Source organism: Lutjanus erythropterus, chromosome 7, assembly GCF_056507025.1.
Source record: "Lutjanus erythropterus isolate fLutEry1 chromosome 7, fLutEry1.hap2, whole genome shotgun sequence".
Lineage (NCBI taxonomy): Eukaryota > Metazoa > Chordata > Actinopteri > Lutjaniformes > Lutjanidae > Lutjanus > Lutjanus erythropterus.
In genome coordinates this window covers 17,202,962-17,222,469 of record NC_139323.1, presented here as the reverse complement: position 1 = coordinate 17,222,469, position 19,508 = coordinate 17,202,962, and the positions used below count along the sequence as shown (strand labels likewise).

Sequence of the window (19,508 nt, the reverse complement as noted above, 5' to 3'; positions counted from 1 at the left end):
CTCACCATTAAACCTCACCTGTTTGATAAATGGGGCTGCAACTTTTTTGCTTAATTGGATGATTATTTTTTCACTTAATTGAGAAAATAATCGTGAAAAAGGCTCTGCATAATTTTCCTGTAGCACAAGGTGACATATTTAAATTAAAATTCTGATTATGATATCAGCCAATATTCTTTATTTAAAATTACATACAGTGCCAAACTCTTATAGTGATCAATTATTTTTTGTTTTCTTTATTTCTCATGCATATTACCATCTAATTGACATTTATATATTTACAACATGAATATAAAGTAATTAATCAGACAACATCAATATTTTCCCCCACTGAGGACTCACTCAAGGGGGTCTCCATCACCAGCAGACTGTTTCTTGTTTTTTGAGTCGACTACATAAGGTAACCTGAGAAAAAACAACTTTCACTGCTGCATCCCGTTGGCATGATTTTAGCAGTTTGTCATAACATTTAAGGTGATTATGTTTTTCATTAAGAGAAAATGACCAAAAATCAACACTGTAAGCAGACTACTTGATTACTATGAGCAAACTGTTTAAATAACAGTTGTATAGGAATAATTCTGTCGCACGCTTTTTGATCCATATAAGCGGCCAATAACTGCAACAGTGATCACTCTAAGCATTTTCCACTGTATATAATATCCAAAATGACATCGCTGAACCACTGAATAAGCAAATGTCTGCTGATATTTTCAATAATTTTAATTAACTAAAAAAACATGAATCAAACAACTTGAAAAAAAGAAAAAGGATTAAATATATATGTGTGTATCTGTGTGTATATGTATATATACATATAAAATGTAGACGCAGGTACTGATATAGACCGATATAGTTGTGCAAGGTCAATATCGGCTGATAATTTTATAATTTTTGTTTTTTTGCTGAAGCTGAAACAAAAGAATGTTTTTTTCAATTTTGCTTGAAAAAATGACTTCAGTGACTGTTGCAGATTATATTAATTGACCACAGATTTAATTGAGCAATCATTTTAGCTCTGATGCAAACTGATTTAAAAAAAAAAAAGTTATTCTTTCAATTCCTTACATTTTTAATATTTGTTTTACTTGAATATGACTCTTCAAGACATTCCCACCAAAACTACTGCAGCTGAGACAGTGATGACTAACCTGAAACCTACAGGTAAACAGTCTGCATCAACACTGATTAAAAACTGAAGCAAGGCAAACACGCCGTGATTTACTCACCTGTCTATGCTCAGTATTTCCTTTCATTTCATAATATACAGTACAAGATCATGTATGGGTCTTTAATAAAGAAACACATTCAAAGTTATGATGATTTAGGCATACGAAATACACAGATAGGTGGACGCCACTAGAAGTCATTGTTCACCCAGCTTTTTGTCTGCAAAGTCTGTCAAAATCTAGATTCTCATGCCCATAAATTACCTGAAAAAGTTGTAACGCTGTAGCTTTGAGCCCTTGCACACAGTCTGGCTTTAACACTTATGGTAACGAAAAACAAACACGTATAGAGTGGGTGTTAAAAGACATATCGGGAAAAAACGTGCAGCTCATGGGAGGAGAAAAGAAAAAACATCATTGAACGGGTTAATTTTGAGTCATACCAGGCTCCGAGAAGTAGAAAAATGAGAAAAAAAATTCCTCCGCCGCGCGACACAGAGAAAGAAAACTTTAACTTCTAGTCTTTGTATGTTGTGTCCGGGGTAAAAATAACGAATAAAAAAAGTGATGAAAATTTTCTATAGCGAAGACAAAGATATTAATCGGAGAACAGGCTTTTAAATAGTTTTAACCATCTTTTTTCAGATCGACGATAGATCCCTGCTGACTTCAGCGGAAGGATATGTGTTTTTGTGTCTTGGCTTGCAGTGACTTCAGTGACTGAGCGCAGAGAGGTGGAAGACTTTTTAACTGCCGTGTGAGAGTAGAAGAAATTAAATTTATGTGAGTTTTAAACGGTTTTAACGGTACGACTCGTAACACACGTGCAAAAAAACTGCCGAAATGTTGTAATTTGGCACTAGATGTGGCTTATTTGTGTGTGACCCATTTCCAACGAGAGGTTTTTGAGAAGTAACCGTCCCGGGGAGACAACTCAACTTTGGGCTGGCGACCTTATGTGGATTTTACAGAAAATATGGAGCAGATCCCCGGTTTCTCCTCGGGCAAATCACTAGTCTTTGTCTTCTGCTTCATTCACCTCTCCTTGGGTAAGTCTGTCATTATAGTAAAGCTTCATTGTGTTTTTTCTAATAACTCATAACTTGTCATGATCACGTTTTGTTGCCTCCGCATCAGCGGGACACGGGGCAGACATAGCATCTCTACACACATTGCTGCTACGCCTGTGTTTGACTAGCTAGGTGAGCTGCTGTGAAAAAGTCACCTGAAAAAGCAAAACGTGTTTCCACAAGTAAGTTTTGATGAACATCTAACTCATAGAAAGATTTTTTAACTGTAGTTCGTGGTGCTTTGTATCGCTTCTGCTGCGATTTGGTGGGAACTGGGGTTTTACCCAAAATGTCGATATTACTGTAACATCCTTAGAAGAGATTGCGGTTGTCGCCGTCATATTTACATTGACTCATTCTGCGGCAGTTTTGTGTCTGTGTCATCACTATTATCAAATTATTAATACTTAAAGACCCTTGGGTCATTTTCAAATAGGTTAAAAGCTTATAATTGATTGCACGTCTCCTTAATACCACTAAAGTGAAGCTAACTTCGCCTAATGTCTAATTCAGATAGCTAAAGTCTGTTGAGTATGGATACTATGGCCTGCTACCACTGGCTGTTCATTTTGAGCTGAGTCCCACCGCTGCCCAGATGTTGAACAGCAAGAGCAAGAGAAAGAATTCAAAATGGACACTTAACCGTGTTTAGACTGCCCTGTTGAATTAAGGGAGCTGACAGTGATGGAGGAGTGGACAGAATGTGGATTCTACGGCAATTATCTACCAATATCATTATGGTTAGACAGAGTTTCAAGAAACAAACTTATTTTTCCCTTTTCAAGGCCTTGTCTATGTTCTACAGAAGCTTCTGACCACCTAGCAGTTCAGAAGTTTGACACACTCTGCGGGGCCTCCAAAATGTGAAATAACAAGGAGGGAATTGGTGCAAAGATTGAGAAATATGTGTCAACAACTTTAAAATGACCTAGATAGAATTTGAAATAACATCAGTTACTCCCATAGGCACATGTGCAGTACATTGGTCATAGACTTGCTAACACCACCAGTGTATATGTTTATGTAACACAGCATAGTATGACTGGTGTATGTGCTAGGGCACCTGTCCTTAATTAAGCACTAATTAGTGTCCACTATTGTGGCTGGTACAAAGAGAAGAAGAGAGTTGGCTAATGAAGCTCTCATAGACCGGCAGACAATGCTAGCATTATCTCAATTGCTACTCAAATAAATACAAGCAGCATGCTGCTTGCTAAAGGGCTAATTAGATAAAGGTAATTTCCAAAAAATAAAAAATAAATAAAAAGTCACAAACAATATTGATTTCACTTAGGCTATGTGTATTTGTTTGAGTTTTATAATTTAGTGTTGTTTACAAAAAGCTTAGAGAGATAGAGATAGAGAGAGATATATGCCTAAATATAGAAAAAACCTTTTGAAGGACAGTGTCAATTGGTTTGTTCCTTTGTAACTTATAGTGACATGCATTTTATTCTGAAATTATGGTCAAGCTGTTGTGCAAACACAAAGGTGTGTTAACTGTATTAAATGCCTCTGTTGCAGATTTCAAGGGTCAGGCCTTAATTAGTTTGTGAATGTAGTGCTGAAAACTTAATTTGGAGCCTTACTTACTGACGTTTTCTTATTGCATTTATGTTTCTCCGCATAAGCCATCATTCCCATGACACTGTTATGCTCTTTTCTGGCAATACTTGTTTCTGTGGCTGCCCTGAGAAATAAGACATAAATTCTGGCCTGCGGCCTTTTTAGCCTTTACAGAAGGCAGTGAAATTGATTTCATCTCAGATGTTTTTAGCCTTCTTAGCTCAGAGTTGATACATTCTGGCCTGCTATTATTTCTTGCCTTTTTTTCATGGTGACTATTATAGGTGACTTCTGAACAGAGAAGTTAGACAAAAGAGGAAAATACAATGTAAAAGTGCTGCAGGCAGTGCAAGGAGAGGCAGTGGAATGTTGTTGGTGTTTGACATTCCTCCCTCCCTCTTTGTTCAGCCTCTTCCTCTCTCTATCTCTCTCTCCACACACACACACATACACACACACTTTGTACACCATGATATTTTCCCCCTCCTCTCTCCATCCTCAACTATACTTTTTCCAGCTTCCATATAGTTGTGACACTTTGCTGAAAAGTACCGGACCATAAGCAACTGATCACAGCTTGTGAAGCAAGGTGCAAGGCACAAGTGGTTTTCCATATGACAGGATGGCATTGTAGAAGGTGTTGTTTACCTTTATGACATGTGGAAGGTTTGAGGTTTACCCATACTGCAATAAGCAACTGTAGATGCAGCATTTTATTTAACCAGCACACTATAGATGTTTCCTGTTTTACTATTTCTTGTTTGCAAAATTTTAATTTGCCCAAAAAAAAAAAAAAAACTGCTGTGCACACCTTTTTTAAAAACAAATATTGTACAAGTCTTTCCTTTGCCAAGTAGGGTACAGCTACACTTGCTTTAGTTTCTTTACACTAAAAGCCTGCCACATGTTTGCTGGTGGAAAACTTTTATTTGAGGCAGAATCTCATCACCTGACACATACAGACTAAAATGCTACACAAGAGTGGACCATAAAAGAACTATGCTGAAAATAAAAATTTCAAAAATAATGTTTGTCACCTGCCTGATCACACATGTCAAGTGAATCAATTTAGTGTACCACAGCTTGGTTGGGCAGCAACAGTTTGACCTAACTCCGAGGCTGGACCACAATGTTGTGGGCCACAACAATGATTCCCCAGCTGTGAACTGAAGCTACAGTGGAAATGCTTATTATAATCACAGCTTTGCAAGCAACAGCACATGATATTCCTTGTAATACATTAAGCAGCCAATTTTTTATTGTCTGAAGTAGGTGTTACTCTTTTACTTTTTGCTCATTGCAGCTCTGGTAGCAAAAGGTGATGTTGGACACAATGCTGAACTACCTGTAACAAAAGTCCCAGAGAGCACATTGGCATTTGTCATTAAGTTCCTATGGTTTGTTGTTGGGATTTTTTGATACCAGAAAAGGAAAATGCCTCCGATACTTAAAAAATGTGGGATGAGGTAATTTATTACCCCTGAAATGAGACACTGCTTGGAAGAGAGATATGCCAAATTTTATATGGTCAGTGGAATTCCAGCTTTACCTTGACGTCAGATCACATTGTAAAGTCTGCATTGTTAGAGTCAGCTCGTGGCAAGCAGAAACCTGGCCTCTGGAGTCTGTGTCAGGAGGAGGAATAGGCCCAATTTGGTGCATTGTGAATTTCCCAGTAGGAGTTTCTCTAGGAGTTGCGAGTCGAGGTGGAGCTAAGGCTGACATTGCAAACCTGATTGATAAAGCCACTGACTGACTGATCACTGCAACCCTGAGTACCCGGTGTATATATTGTTTATTTTTTTTATTCTGATAGTTCCTAAAATGCAGGATCAGGTATTGCTGAGTATGCGAGTGTATGCACTGATCCGATACCATGTAATTTATTAGCCCTGCTATTTCCTAAAAGTGTCCCAACGTCTGCCTAATTGATGCCAGCTCGTGGTAAGCAGAATGTCATTGGAGTCTGTTTCAGGAGTAAGAGTAATTTGGTAGATTTGGCATTTCCTAGTCGGTTTTCCTCCGGGAGTTGCTGGTGTTTTAGCAGAGCCAACTGCAATCCTGAATAAGTTCCTAACTGGCTAACAATACCATGAATACTGGGTGTATATATTGTACATAATCTCTGTTATTGAAGTGCAAATAGAGATGTTATTTAAATCTTTCTTTCCTGGTTTGCTTTGTTTTAGTGGGTATCTGTGGTAAAAAAAACTTTTTGCAGACTTGAGTAGACTTTTTTACTTGTCTTTTAAGATTGTGAACTGGATTGGATTGAACTGTTTTGGGGTTGTGGGAGAACAAAATGAGCTCTAAGTACTCAATATCCACTGATGCACAAAGTTCAGGTGTTGGAAGCAGTATTATGTATTGGAACATCTCTGGTTTGTTTTGCTAGTTGAGCTGAAAATGTTGCTACAATTCTAATGTATGTGACTTCTTCCAAAAACAGTTAATACTTAAACATAATTTCTTCATATATTAAGGGCTTGTAAAGGACAGTGCAGGAACATAGTTAGCACTGTGCTACAGTCTAGCTGAATGATAATCTCATTGTTGTGTAAGTGTAGGTGTCATCTTTGTGGCACACAATGGTGTTACCCCTATGGTGAGGGCATGTGGATGGTTGCATATATTTGCTCTGTGCAAACAGCAGACAGCTGATGTGCGTGTGTGTATCTATTTGCGTGTGTGTCTCTGTGTTGCATTGTGGATACAAACTGACAAAGGCCAGCAATTGTGCCGCCCATGGTTAACTTGCATCCAAACTGGAGCCTGGTGTGAAATGTGATTTATCTGCGCCATGCTTCGCCCCATGTTCTGAAACAAAGATATTTATTGAGCTGCCCACAACACTGCATTATTTACTGACCACCAGCTCTACCCACTGCCTTGTGGCTGTGTTATTAATGTGGCTTAAGACATCTTCTCTGTGACACCCTCCATGTTTTCACTTCGGTTTTGTTCTTATCTCATCTGGTCCCTGTACACTCAGTAGGTTCATCTTCCATTACTTCAGTGTGTTCATGGTTCAGGTTATATTGAGTTTAGCCTTCTCCACCCTTTTGATTAGTAGTGTAGTTAAAAAACCAGGCCTCCACATATGTTTCAGTCCTGTACTTGTTGTATGTAGTGGGAGAGAGCCATAAATAATGTGGAGAAGTGTATAAGTGGGTGAAGATCTGTGAGGCTGTGCTCCAGATGTATGTGTAGCTGTATTTCAATGCGCACATACAGTGTGTGTGTGTGTGCCCCTGTAGTCATGGTGGCTTACAATAGAAGTGAACCTATAGACCTACTGTGATTAAGGTCTTGAAGTTGACATACAAAGCAGACAAGGTGAAAGTCATATGGCCTGTTATCATTTTGCTTCATCGTGCTAATGCAACACCAGTGCCTGCTTGACCAATTGGCTCTTGGTGATGAATTCAGTAAATACCAGTCAAAATGTGGATGCAGCTAGATGCCTGCCCTGCATGAACCACATGCACTGTTAACTATAGGAGGTGGTGTTTGCGGCTGTGGAGGTCGAGGGGATTACAGAGCGTTGTGTCTGCACTGTTGAACAGGTTAGCAAATTAACAGGGAATTACTGCGGCCCGCATTCCTTGGCCAACACAGCCCCGTAATCCTGGAGACATGCAGGAAGAGCTCATAGAGTAATGAACCAAGCAGGGCACATCAGGCAGCAGAAGGAGGGAAAATGCTTTGTAATGGGTTGCAGTATTCATTTTGCTCTATGCTTAACAACCACTTGTAATTTGTGGTGTATAATTGCTATGATTTTGGAGTTTGGATGTGGATATGAATACCATGTATTTTATTTGGAAGATATTCTAAATTTGTGTTGTAACTTCTTGTAACAAAGAGGATGTGCAACACACAATTATCTGTTCAGAATACAGAGTTTAATGATAAAGATTGTGCAGGGCATTGAAAGACATTGGCTCAGGTCAGGCAAAAGTCCAGTTGCTCCCACTGTTTGTCATCCAGTGATAAACCTGTGCCTTTATAACTTCTGCTGTAATTAATTAGCAAAAGGTTGAAAAATAAAAATACTATGGGAGAGCAGAGAGAGAAGTTTTTATGTTTGGCCAAACTTGACCAGCGGAAATAGTTTGTAATGGTTAACCACCCATGTATCTCGGTGTGAGGGGAAAAAAATCTCATTGAGATATGGTTTTTTGGTTATTGTTGTTCAGATACTGGTTATTAAATTTTGATGAAATGAACTACATCTGATGATACAGACTCTACTGTACTGTGATGCAAAAATGATCATTCTCGTTTATCATGAATCATATCACAATGGCAGTATCTTTCAGAATAATTGCAAATTTAATAATTGCATATAGTGCAGCCCCAAACAATGTGAATGCAACAGAACATGTCTGCACAATAGTTCTGAGTTTTTTTAAATCATTATAAAAACATTTTGTTTCTGACAAAAAAAAGTCAGGATATGAATGAGCAAGGGAAAGTCCCTACATTTGCTTTGTCTGGTCTGTTCTCCCTGTCACTGTCTGGCTTTCTCTTTTTCTCTGTGTGTCCAACACGCACACACATACTGAGCTAGGCCAGTGCTCAGCTGTAGACTCTCCCAACATTTCCAAGTAATTACAACAGCAAGGCGACTGTCTCAGTTGGGTAGTTAGCAGGGTAATTACTGTTGTTGTCCCAATCAAGATTTTTGTTCTCTATCTTTACCTTATTTTTATAAATGAAACTACTGGCAGATTCTATATTTTATGTTAGACTATGGTTCTATTGGATGACATACATTTCTTATATGTTCAGGGATAGGCTTCAGTGTTGTAACGTCAGGCAGTAGGGTGCTTTTGACAGCTGGTGTGCCCAGAGTACAAGGGGTTACATTTAAGGACATAAAAGGATTGGAGATGGATCAGGTTTAATAATGCCAATACTGTTGCATTTAAAAATGCCTTGATCTGTCCTGAGAAATATCAAGAAGATGAGCCTGAGACATCCCTAGTAATCACATGCTTTTGCTCTGTCTGTTGGCACTGATCTGTGTCTTGCAGTATGTCACCACCCTCTAAACTGAAGCTGACCTGTAAGACTAAAGCCTTAAAGCCCCTGCTTGGTCCGTCTGCTTGGTTCCTCTGCTGTTTGTGTGGGCCAGCAAAGCTTCCCTCAGGGTAATAGTGTTTAGTTTGAGCCTCGTCTCCCTCCTTCCATGCTGAGCTAAGGGTATTTTATTGCAAGTTACCATGACAACTGTAGGGCCTGCTGGATATAGAGGCTTGTACAGCAATTCCAGGAAATGGGGTTACTTCCTCACTCAGTGCGAACAACTTCCTGCGCTCCGCTGTATGGATGTGTGCCAGGGCTCAGGGACACCCATTCGTGTGCAGTCTTTGTCTGTAGTTTGGTAATTACTTCCCCATCTCAATCCTCAGCTATTAACTCAAAGCCTGTCTCTCTCCCTCCCTTCTTCTACTTCTTTGACAGTCTTTTTTTTCTTCTCATGACATGGTTGGATCCCTCTAGGGACCCGCTGTGGTGTCAGTGACAGAGCAGTGGCGAGTGCTGAGGGAGGAACCAGCGTAATGCCAGCCGAGCACAACAACCAGCCCCCCCCCCCCCCCCCCCCACCCCTTGTTTTTTTCTATCTACACCATAAAGGCTGTGATTTCTGCCTTCTCTTTAAATACGCTTTATTCACATGGGTCAGATTTTTCAGTTATTACAGATTCTCACAGAAAAATACCCAGCTTTAAAAAGAGAAGATTGGTTTAAACTTATTTTAACCTGGAATTTATGTCACCATGCCTCCAAAAGCAGTTGTGGTTGCAGCAGTTCACCGCAGTTTACTAAAAGTAAGGTCTACTTGCAATATGGACAGCTCAGAAAATGCTTCTAGTAACAGAAAGAGTAAAATTAAATGGAGAGAAAAACAAAAGAGCTGCTAATTAAACAGAGGAGTTGTTTTAAGACTAAATCTGCATTCCAAATAGGGCTGCACAATTAATTGGAATATTTTCGAAATCGCAGTCTGGCTAAATGCAATATTCAAATAGCTTAATCAGGACCAAATTGCATTTTTTTTTTTTTGCAAAAGGAGAAGTGTTTGAGAAAACAGCATTATAATGAAGAATTGTAGGGCTGCACACATGCCCTGGCCTTCAAATCTTGTTCTTCAAATGTAAGAAAACATGTTTGTTTTGTACACACCCCAGCAAATGTCACACCATTACAATTTTAATATTTTTTCAATAATAACAAATGTTATAATGCAAAAATTATCATTTCCACTAATTATAACACACATTGAGATTATAGTTTCAGTCAAAATAATAACAATATAACTTATTTATCATATCGTACAGCCCTAGTTCCAGATCACATACGTTTTCTTGTTGCACTGCAGCTGCCCTTGCAAAGTATAGTGTTGCATGCACTATGCATACATTTAGTCAACAGCCATGCTAGTGTGTATGTGGCTGTACTGAGAAACAACAGTGTTTCAAGCTAAATGCCAAATTCAGCATGCTACATGATCACAAATACAATGCTAGACTGTTGATGTTTAGCTGGTATAATGTTTGCAATCTTAGTCTTGTGTGTTAGCATGCTAACATTTGCTTAGTAGCACTTAACTTTTTGCAGTGAAGCTGAGGCTGATGGGAATCATCATCAGTTTTGCAGGTATTTTGCCATAAAGCAAAGTATTGGACGAACAGAAATTTTGACCAGATGGCCTCTTTGGACCACAAATGATGTAATTGTACCAAATTTGACAGCATCCAATTGTTGACAAGACGTTTAAATAGGAAAAAAAACATGTCAACCTGCTGGTGGCACTAGAGCAATTCAGGTTATCACCAAATTTCGTAGGATACATTGTCTGGTAACCATGAATATCTGTACAGGATTTACCAGTCCATCACGTTTGACTTAGTGGTGGCACAAGAGGAAAGTTTGGAGTATCTCCAGAATTTTACAGCTTGTTCCTCTTGGGACCTTGAAAATCAATGGCAAATTTCTTCACAATGTATCAAAGAGCTGTAAAGCTATTTCAGTCTGAACCACAAACTGTAACGTCATTCCCCACTAGAGGAAAAGACAGGTGATTGCCAAAGTCAGTATTCAGTATTCAGGATTCATCCTCTGGAGACAGTGGATGTATGTACAAAATTACATGACAGTCCATTTAATAATTGTTGAAATAATATTAGTCTGGACCAAAGTGGTGCACTGATGGACAGACTATTATTGCCATTCCTAAAACCATGCTGCTAACATCGCTAAAAATATCTAAACCATAGATGGTTTGAACCGAAAATTGGACTTTAAAATAGTATCATTATTTTTATCATCTCATTTTCATCTGTTTAATATAAAATGAAACACAGACACAAACTGTGGGGGCTTCCAGGTTTCCACGCTGTAAGACACTCTCTGGTTACATTCAGAGCATTAAGATGAGGCAGTACGCTTTAAAACTAAGACTAATTGGTGTCATCCTCAGATAATCTGATGATGATGATGCAAGCCAGCTGTGTCACAAATGATGACAGGCTTGCTTGCGCAACACTTCATTTCTGCTTGACACGTAAGCAGACACTAAGGTGTTTTCTCTCATTTTTGAATTTAGAAATCTCCTCTGATAGATGTTCTTCTGTGGTGATATTGTCAGTCTGTGTGATGATAGAGAATGGGCTGAAATGCAACAAGGATCCCTGACTGGAAATCAAATCAGTGACTCTGTGGTTAGGTACACAGACATCCTTGATATTTTAATCCATATTTTGAGGCCTTCTGTGGAGTGGAGGCATGAAGTCCAACTGAAATTGTCCTATATTTCATATATTTTGGTTTCATGGCGTCCCACACTTTTAAATTAATTTAACAGTATGCCATTTGGTATCCTTATCCTTATGAAGTCCTTATTTTGATACAACCCGTCAAATCATGCATAAAACAGTAAAATAATTTTTCTAATTCTCCTTCTTATCTAACATACAAACATGAACACATATGCCTTGTTGTGTACCTAAGCCTGTTGAATGAAACAACTAAAAATTCGCCAGGTAAAAGTGCACAGCTAATGTCACTTTAGAGGTTAGATAGCTAAGTAGCTGCTTGGCTGCAGCACATTAAACAGCATGTAAGAGTACCTGCAAATATCACTTGGGTCCAGTTAGGTATTTCTTTATGGTGCTTTCTATTTACCTTGGAGGTTGGAAGTCGAAGCTGGGAATGACGTTACACCTAAGTTGACTGCATTCCAGTACAAGTTGGGGGCCAAAAATGTGCTTGATAACAATGTGGTATTTTATGCATCACAGATCATAGCAACATGTCCACAGATAGAGCTTAAACAGTACTGTGTGTATGACTGATTTAATGAAACACCAAAGACAAAAGCGCTAATAAACATTTCCATGACTGTTGACATGCAGAGAAACCATCTTGGATTTTGAGGTTGGGGTTGGTGAGATTCCTCCAACTATACGAGTTGGAAATCCCACTTAAGTAGCCGTTCATCCAAGCCAGCATCCCAGATCAAATGGAACACTATTATTCTTTAATACCACTTACAACACGCTCGGTATACTACATACAGTACGTTTAACAAACACATTGACATTACTTTTGTCAAATGTTATTTTAGTTGGACTTTAATGCTTTTTCTACAGCAGAATACGCCAAACAGGTACGGTGACATTAAGGTCTTGTTGAAAGATCTTGACCCGTTAGCCTTTATTATATCTGCTCTTTTTGATATACCAACTTTGTTTGCAATATTTTGCTTTTGTTCAGCTTTTTAAAACATCTACATAAAAAACAGGTGCATGAAAACATAACGATTCGATGATTTTCCATGCAGCAACATTGTGAATAGTTTGCCTTTGCCACATCTACATACCGAAGCTCACAGCAGTTCAGAAGGTTCTTCCCATTCTTTTTAACATTGTAGTTTACATTGTATACATGTTTATGTCGCTTTTGTTCTTTTGTCTTGGAAGCAATTTGTTACCATGTTTGAGTTAGAGTTGAGAAGTTATTAATTTATTAATATCATGTTGAGGCCATTGAGGAAAGTTAAAGTTTGAGTAAATTACTTTGACACCTGTGTATATATAGATTCTCTTTTTTCACTATCCACATAATAGAATCCTTATGGAACCCCATAACCTCATAACCTGTATGCAAACACACACAAGTGGTGGAGAGTGAGAAAAGAAATGTGGACTTTTGGTCAGGAAGAACCCAAATGATAATGATAATTAAGGCTTGTAACTGTGTTTCTTCTCAGCTCACACATCTGCCTGTAGTTTCACTGTTGACTTTGTCGATTGGGTCTTATCAAGGCTCTCATTCCTGGGAAATTTTCCTGTCCATGGTTCATTGATAGTGAAGTGTGAGAACAGTCAGGTAGAGAGGATACAATGCTGGTGATATGAGTCTGGATCACAATACACTAGTCAGTCATTTGAGTGTGTGAACATTTTGTTTGTTTTACTTGAGAGACAGATTACTGAAACATTTTCCAAACTTTCAGTCAGGGAATTGGTGACCTGTATATCATGGGGTAATTGGTCTGTGTGTGTTAAAATGGCGTAATAAGAGGCAGGCTGTCCCAAATCTGGTAAGATCATTGCATCTGGCATTGCGACAGCATGCATGGGAAGCTCGTCAAACCAGTCAGAGGATGAGAGCAGCTTTTTTTCTGTGTCTGCTCTCATACTTCCATTCTTTTGCTCCCTCTGCCTCATGCATTGGTTTTCTTCCCTCCCTTCCTCCTCCCTCTCAGCATTACTCTTTTTTTTTTTTTTTTTTTTTGCTGATTTTGCAGTTGTTGCTGCTAGATGACTGGTATATGTCACCCACATTCTACAGTAATCACATTTAAAGTCCTTTTTATTATTTATTCAAAAGCAGACAACACATGATTTTGCATTGAATGTAGACTTAAACGTGATCAAAACCAAAAGCGAAAGTTCCACTGTCTCACATGTCTAACCACATAAATGTGTGGATTATCTGCTGTCTGTGCTTTTATTATATGTGCATGATTTTCATCTGTTGACTTGTAGCAAGTGTGCATACTGTATGTCTGTGCAGTACAGAAATAGTCCCAAAATAGCACAGTATTTTCTGTGGTCTCTTGTACTGCAGCAGTAGTCTGATATCAACTCAACAACATACTTTATTTCAGTGGGTGTCTGTGCAGTTGTGCACATGGAGGCATGCTCGTGTGCGTGCTTGTTGGGATTATGGATTTCACAGTGGTTTATGTATGGTATCCCCATATCTAATGGACTATGTCTGTCAGCCTGGCTCTGAAGCATTAGTCTGCCCCTGCTCTCTGACCAGAGACTGGACCCTGAACTTTGTGTGTCAAACTTTTAAAACTGCAAAATCATATTGAGTAGGGTTAATAATAGTTACAAGTGTCTTCAGAATGACTCCTCTTCTTGAGTGACACTGTGATTAATCTAGGCGCAGGAACTAACACCATTTCTGAGCGCACTTCCTGTAATGCAATGACTGTTACATGAACACAAAAGGCATGTTGGCGTTTCTTTGAAATCAGCTGACTTGCCCTCAGTTTTGTAAAAAAGAGCTCTGTTGTACAGAGAGGGAAATACATCACATCACCACTTAAACACATGAGACTATAAATGTAACAGAATATTAATATACATTTATACAACCATAATGATTTATGAACAGTTTTATTTAATTAATCACACACTCTAAACAGTGGAGTCATTCATTTGGCTACCATATCACATTGATAAATAAAGACCAGAGGAGAGAACACCACACTGCTGTTTGGCATGCTGAGGCAGCATGGTGTGCGTGAAGACTACTTGAGCTATGTCTCTCTGGCAGTTTGAAGGCCGCACAATAGCTGATGTGTCTGGCTATGAGTGTTTCATTGGCGGGGAGATAGTTGGGCTTTGTTGTCTTCGTCAAGGCTCATTTCTGTCTGCCTGCCCATCCGGCCACCCTGTGACCACTGGCTGATTTCAGGCTGGCTTTTCATAGGCTGGATAGGTGGTGAGCCTTCTTCATTATCTCTGTAAGAATGAGATGAAGGAGGAGAGACTTGTAGACTGTGAGGAGGGTTTCCCTCATAGGGGTGGGGAGTGTGCAAGAGAGGGATTTTGCCACCTCCGCTAACCAATTTCCTGGGGGAAACCCTGAACAAGTTTTGAGCAGTGCCAACTTTCAGATTCAGCAGGCAAGGCTAGACTTACCCAGCTTGTAAGAAACTCTTGGGTAATTTCAAAAGGTTGTTTCATTGATTTGCATAAAAATAATACTTTTATATTTTGGTACATGATACAGGGGGACATGATCACTGTGATCCTTTTCATTCTGAAAAGATTAAGCGTTTAGTGGGTTGTTATATTTTGTATGTTAATGTACAATGTCTGTGTTACACGGTCCAAAGCAGCACATATTTAACCAGCATTTAAAATATGATTTGGCGATTGTAGGCTGTGATTAACTGCTTCAAATGGGCTTAATGCACATTTTTTTTCAAACAGTGTTTAACATTATCAATTAATAAATTGTGCTCAATTTTAACTTTTTTCAAGTGTTTTCTTATTGTTAGACTAGTTGACTAGTCTAAATTAAAATTTGTGTTAAATTGACAGGGAAATTAGTTGCCAGGATCACCCCTACCTACCTGCAGCCTTTGGCAGCAGTTTTCTACTTTGCATGAATTACTTGGTGATTAATCCATAATCAAAAAAGTGTAATAGTTTATTAATATGTTTTACCACTTGTCTGGTCGCACAAGTGAGTAGCCAGATTTACTAATTCCTGGTGTGTGTGTGTGTGTGTGTGTGTGTGTAGCAGGGGGTGTTTTATCAGACCATTGTTGTTTGCACTACTGTTTTCTTAGCTTGGGTTCCTCAGCATAGCTACTGTGCTGACTTTCAGAGGCTTAACACATCGAGGTTACAGGCATGTGATGCAGAGATGAGGCTTTTTTAACTCTGGCACAGACATGTATGTTGGACATACATCCACCCAAACTGTACCATTAAACCTGTTGGATGACTGTAGAGTGGATAACTGACCAGGAACAGTCACCCTCACAGAAACCATTCCTGAAACTACTACAACTTCCTACTGTTGTGAGGTGTGAAGATTCTCTGTACATATCCCTAGGTGGTACAGTATGTGAAGCCAACATTTTAGAATCTGTGTTAATGAAAACTTTATTTTGCTTAATTAGCAATAGCATTTACATATGTAAGTAAATGATGATACTTATAATATTGTCAATATTTTGACTGAATATTCAGCAGATGAAATTCTTCTCTGATTGTCTCTAATTCTTGTCTTGTCTCTTGCAGCTCTGCAGTGTATGGATGATAAGGCACCTTGTGTTAACAATGCTACGTGTCTGACCTTTAGCAACGGCACCGAATATTGCAGGTAAGATTGACTTGCTGGGTCTGTGACCAAACACATGGGTTTTTCACTTTCACTCATGCTGTCACCACAATACCACTTAAAATAATGAGAACACAGCAACAGAAACACCTCATATGGGGATTGTTGGATGTGAAATCCAGTACAGAAATAGGGTTTTTAGATCAACCCCCAGCCTGTCCACGGGACCATGAGGTTTTGCTCAGGCACGGAAGAGGGAATAAAAGACTGCTCTGTCTGACAAAGTACACCAGTACTGGGAACAATACCAATACACACATTTCCACCTCCAAGATGTTATTTAGGACGTTGGGGAGGGGGGTTGTTACTTACTCTCTTGTTGCTACAGAATTGATAGTTCTAAGTGTTGCCAACATATTTCACCAGTGATTTGTTGTTGCTGGGGGATGTCAAGACAATGACGAGACATTTTTATCACTTGAAAAAGTAACCTATTCAGTGTAATTGATGGGAAAAAACAATCTGGAACTTGGTTGTTTGAATCCAAATGACAAGTAGGCTAATCGGTCTTACCACACATGTTAGTACAGCCTTTTGTTTTTGGGTGCAGGCCATGTTGTTGTGGAAACTTGAAATAACCTGCAAGCAAGCCTCTTCTGTTGCCGGTGGTGCAATCAGACCATTGAGAAAAAGTGCTGTGGTGTAAAGGAGAGCAGTGGCCTGTTTGATCTATGCCTTCCACTTTCTGACAGCTTAGCTTGGTTTGTAATTAAGACTGAGCTATCTTTATAATTGCATTGCCACTCCCGAGCCAAATTCCCAATGAAAAAACACCATAGCTGGTTCATGAACCTGATCATATTTCACCAAATGTGATGTGAATCACACTGTGTGTCTGTTCCCAGAGCTTTTGGAATTTCAACACTCTGCTACTTCTGTAAATTGGGATGAAGAAAGTAACATTCCTTAGTCAGTGTTTGACATTCCCCCTGTCTAATTGAAGGTCAGACAGACACTCTACTGCAGATGCAAAGGGGCTCATTATCATTGTCACTGTGTAATGTGTAATGACCAAATTTTTTTTATCAACTGTTGTATCACTATAGACAGAGGATCTTAAAGCCACTTCTTAACCACACAGACAACCAATGAAGTCAAGCGAGGATGGATGAGATGTGATCTTGCTGCATTGAGAGTTGTGTATTTAGAATTTTTTTTTCCAGTTCTGGTGATAAAGCAATACTTTTAAAATGGCAGTGGTGCCTGAATCAATACTTAGAACAAAGAAGCACAAAATGACAGTCAAACACACCACCACTGTACACTGTGCGTCAAAACTGCCGCCATTATTGTTTTCTATGCACAAGCCCCATACCGCCGGCGGCAGGTGCACATTGCCATGCCAGTGTTCTCTTTCCAGTGTCACAGCGTGTGGGGAAAAAAAACGCCCTTTCACCCTGAGAAACAGTTCTTCAGTGCTTCAATACAATGTTGGCCCAACTACAAATGTTATTTACTGTTTCTTGCTTTTCACTGTAGTTTCAACTGTTCCTCCTGTGCTCCAACTCCAGTCTCTGCCTGCAGCTGCCTGCATCCTGTCTTTCCTGGTAGCTCTTCTCTCCCTCTGTTTGCATGGGAGCTCATCTTCCTCTGCTAGCCTCTGTTTCTCATCTGTGTGGAACAATGGAGAGACTAGAGCCTCTTTACATACACTTGCGCTCTTTGCATTGACTCGCTTTGACTCGGCACAGCAAGTATTCACATCTCAGTGTTGCCAAGGTGTGTATCTGTTAGTTCATATGAGCTTGTCTTTAGTCAAGCAGCTGACGCTGGATGTTTCACTTCCAATAAATTCTTCAACATAAAAGTCCCCCATTGCTTTGTTATGTAAAAGCTTTTATTATGAAGTAGCAAACTCAGTGTTGTTTTCATCAGCAGTAACGCAACAGGAATCCTATCAGCTGAACGCAAATGTGATGAAAAGGTAAAATAAAGCAGGAACCTGAAAGACAGGAGAGAAACTAGCCTTTAAACCACATATATTCATTTGGAAGCTACAAATTACTGAGAGCTGAACACAGACACTTCTGTGGACCACTTTTTCCTCTATTCTCCTGCACAGACTGGAGCTCAGTCTGACAACACACACTTGTTTGAGGGGAGAGATGGAGGGTGTCCTGGATGAGGGTGACATGCCGCGGTGCCCATATGTGTACATGACGGCACATGATGCACCACACTGCTGTGCCGGTGGTGTATTTTAGCCTTCAAACACATTAAAGAACTTTTGTTAAAGAAACTGTTAACAGTGTAAAGTGTACTTAAATATATAAATAGAAATAAATACAAAGAGTCCAGGAGTAAGAACACACTTGGTAAACAGTTAAAATTGAGCACAATTTATTTATTGATAATGTTAAACACTGTCCAAAAAATACTGTGTATTAAGAGCTATTTGAAGCTGTCTGTTTAAAATTGCCAAAATGTGTCATTTTTCACCGTGCTATACAAATTTTGTACATTAACCTACAAAATATGACAACAACTAAATGCTTGACCTTTTCAAGCCATAAAGGATCATAGTGTCTTGGGGTAACCAGTATTGTTTACCTGGAGCTGATGTTAGCTGCCAGCCTGCCCCACAGTAACGTTAGCAGCACTAGCAGCAGCACTTGCAGGTCAGTGTCCGTGTCTGTGCTGAATGTGGTTACACATTGCTCCAGTCGAGTGGTTATATATCGGTTTATTCTGGTACAGCCTACATTCAGCCTTATTTTAATTTTCTGTCAAAACATTGTCAAACCACGCTGTTTTTTTACGAGCTGTCATCTGTCTGACTTTGCTGATGACAGCATCTGGGGTTGGGTTGGCCATCGGGACATTTATACTGGGTGAGAGGGGCTGCCATCTGACGGAGCCGCACCCACAACTTGTGGCGGGAATCTGCATAACACCTTAAAGGCAACAGTTTAGTGCCATTGTACATGAGTAAAATATTGATAAATAGTTTAAGTGACTAGTATTCTGGTGCCAACTAGTGAGGGTGGTGGCATTTAATAGTTGACTAATTGCTCACATTCTGAGTCCTCATCATAGTGCCATAGTGTTTTATATCCATGACTCCCATCTCTGTGGCCAGGGATGTCCAAAGTACTTGGTAAGGGGTTACACAAGCATTTCTCTGGTGCATTTCTCTGCTCACATGTCACCAGACGCTTTGCTCCCTTTTGCCCAGTTGTTTGATTTATTGCCCATCCTGGCTGATGATGGGATCCTTTCCAGTGAAATACAGCCACACTTTAGGCCATTTAGGATGGCA

General features: G+C 39.4%; 1 protein-coding gene across 2 annotated transcripts in view; it reads left to right on the top strand.

Moving 5' to 3' along the window:
• The first annotated feature begins 1,863 nt into the window (after positions 1-1,863).
• The window catches only part of notch2 (notch receptor 2), a 54,037-nt gene continuing 36,392 nt past the window's right edge, over positions 1,864-19,508 (top strand). Inside the window, exons 1-2 of one of the 2 annotated variants that reach the window (XM_084722968.1) lie at positions 1,864-2,218; positions 16,150-16,231. In XM_084722968.1, coding sequence (XP_084579094.1) covers positions 2,146-2,218; positions 16,150-16,231 — 155 coding nt within the window. In that variant the 5' untranslated portion in view covers positions 1,864-2,145. The remainder of the gene's footprint in view (positions 2,219-16,149; positions 16,232-19,508) is intronic. The other variant, XM_084722969.1, reaches the window with a different exon arrangement.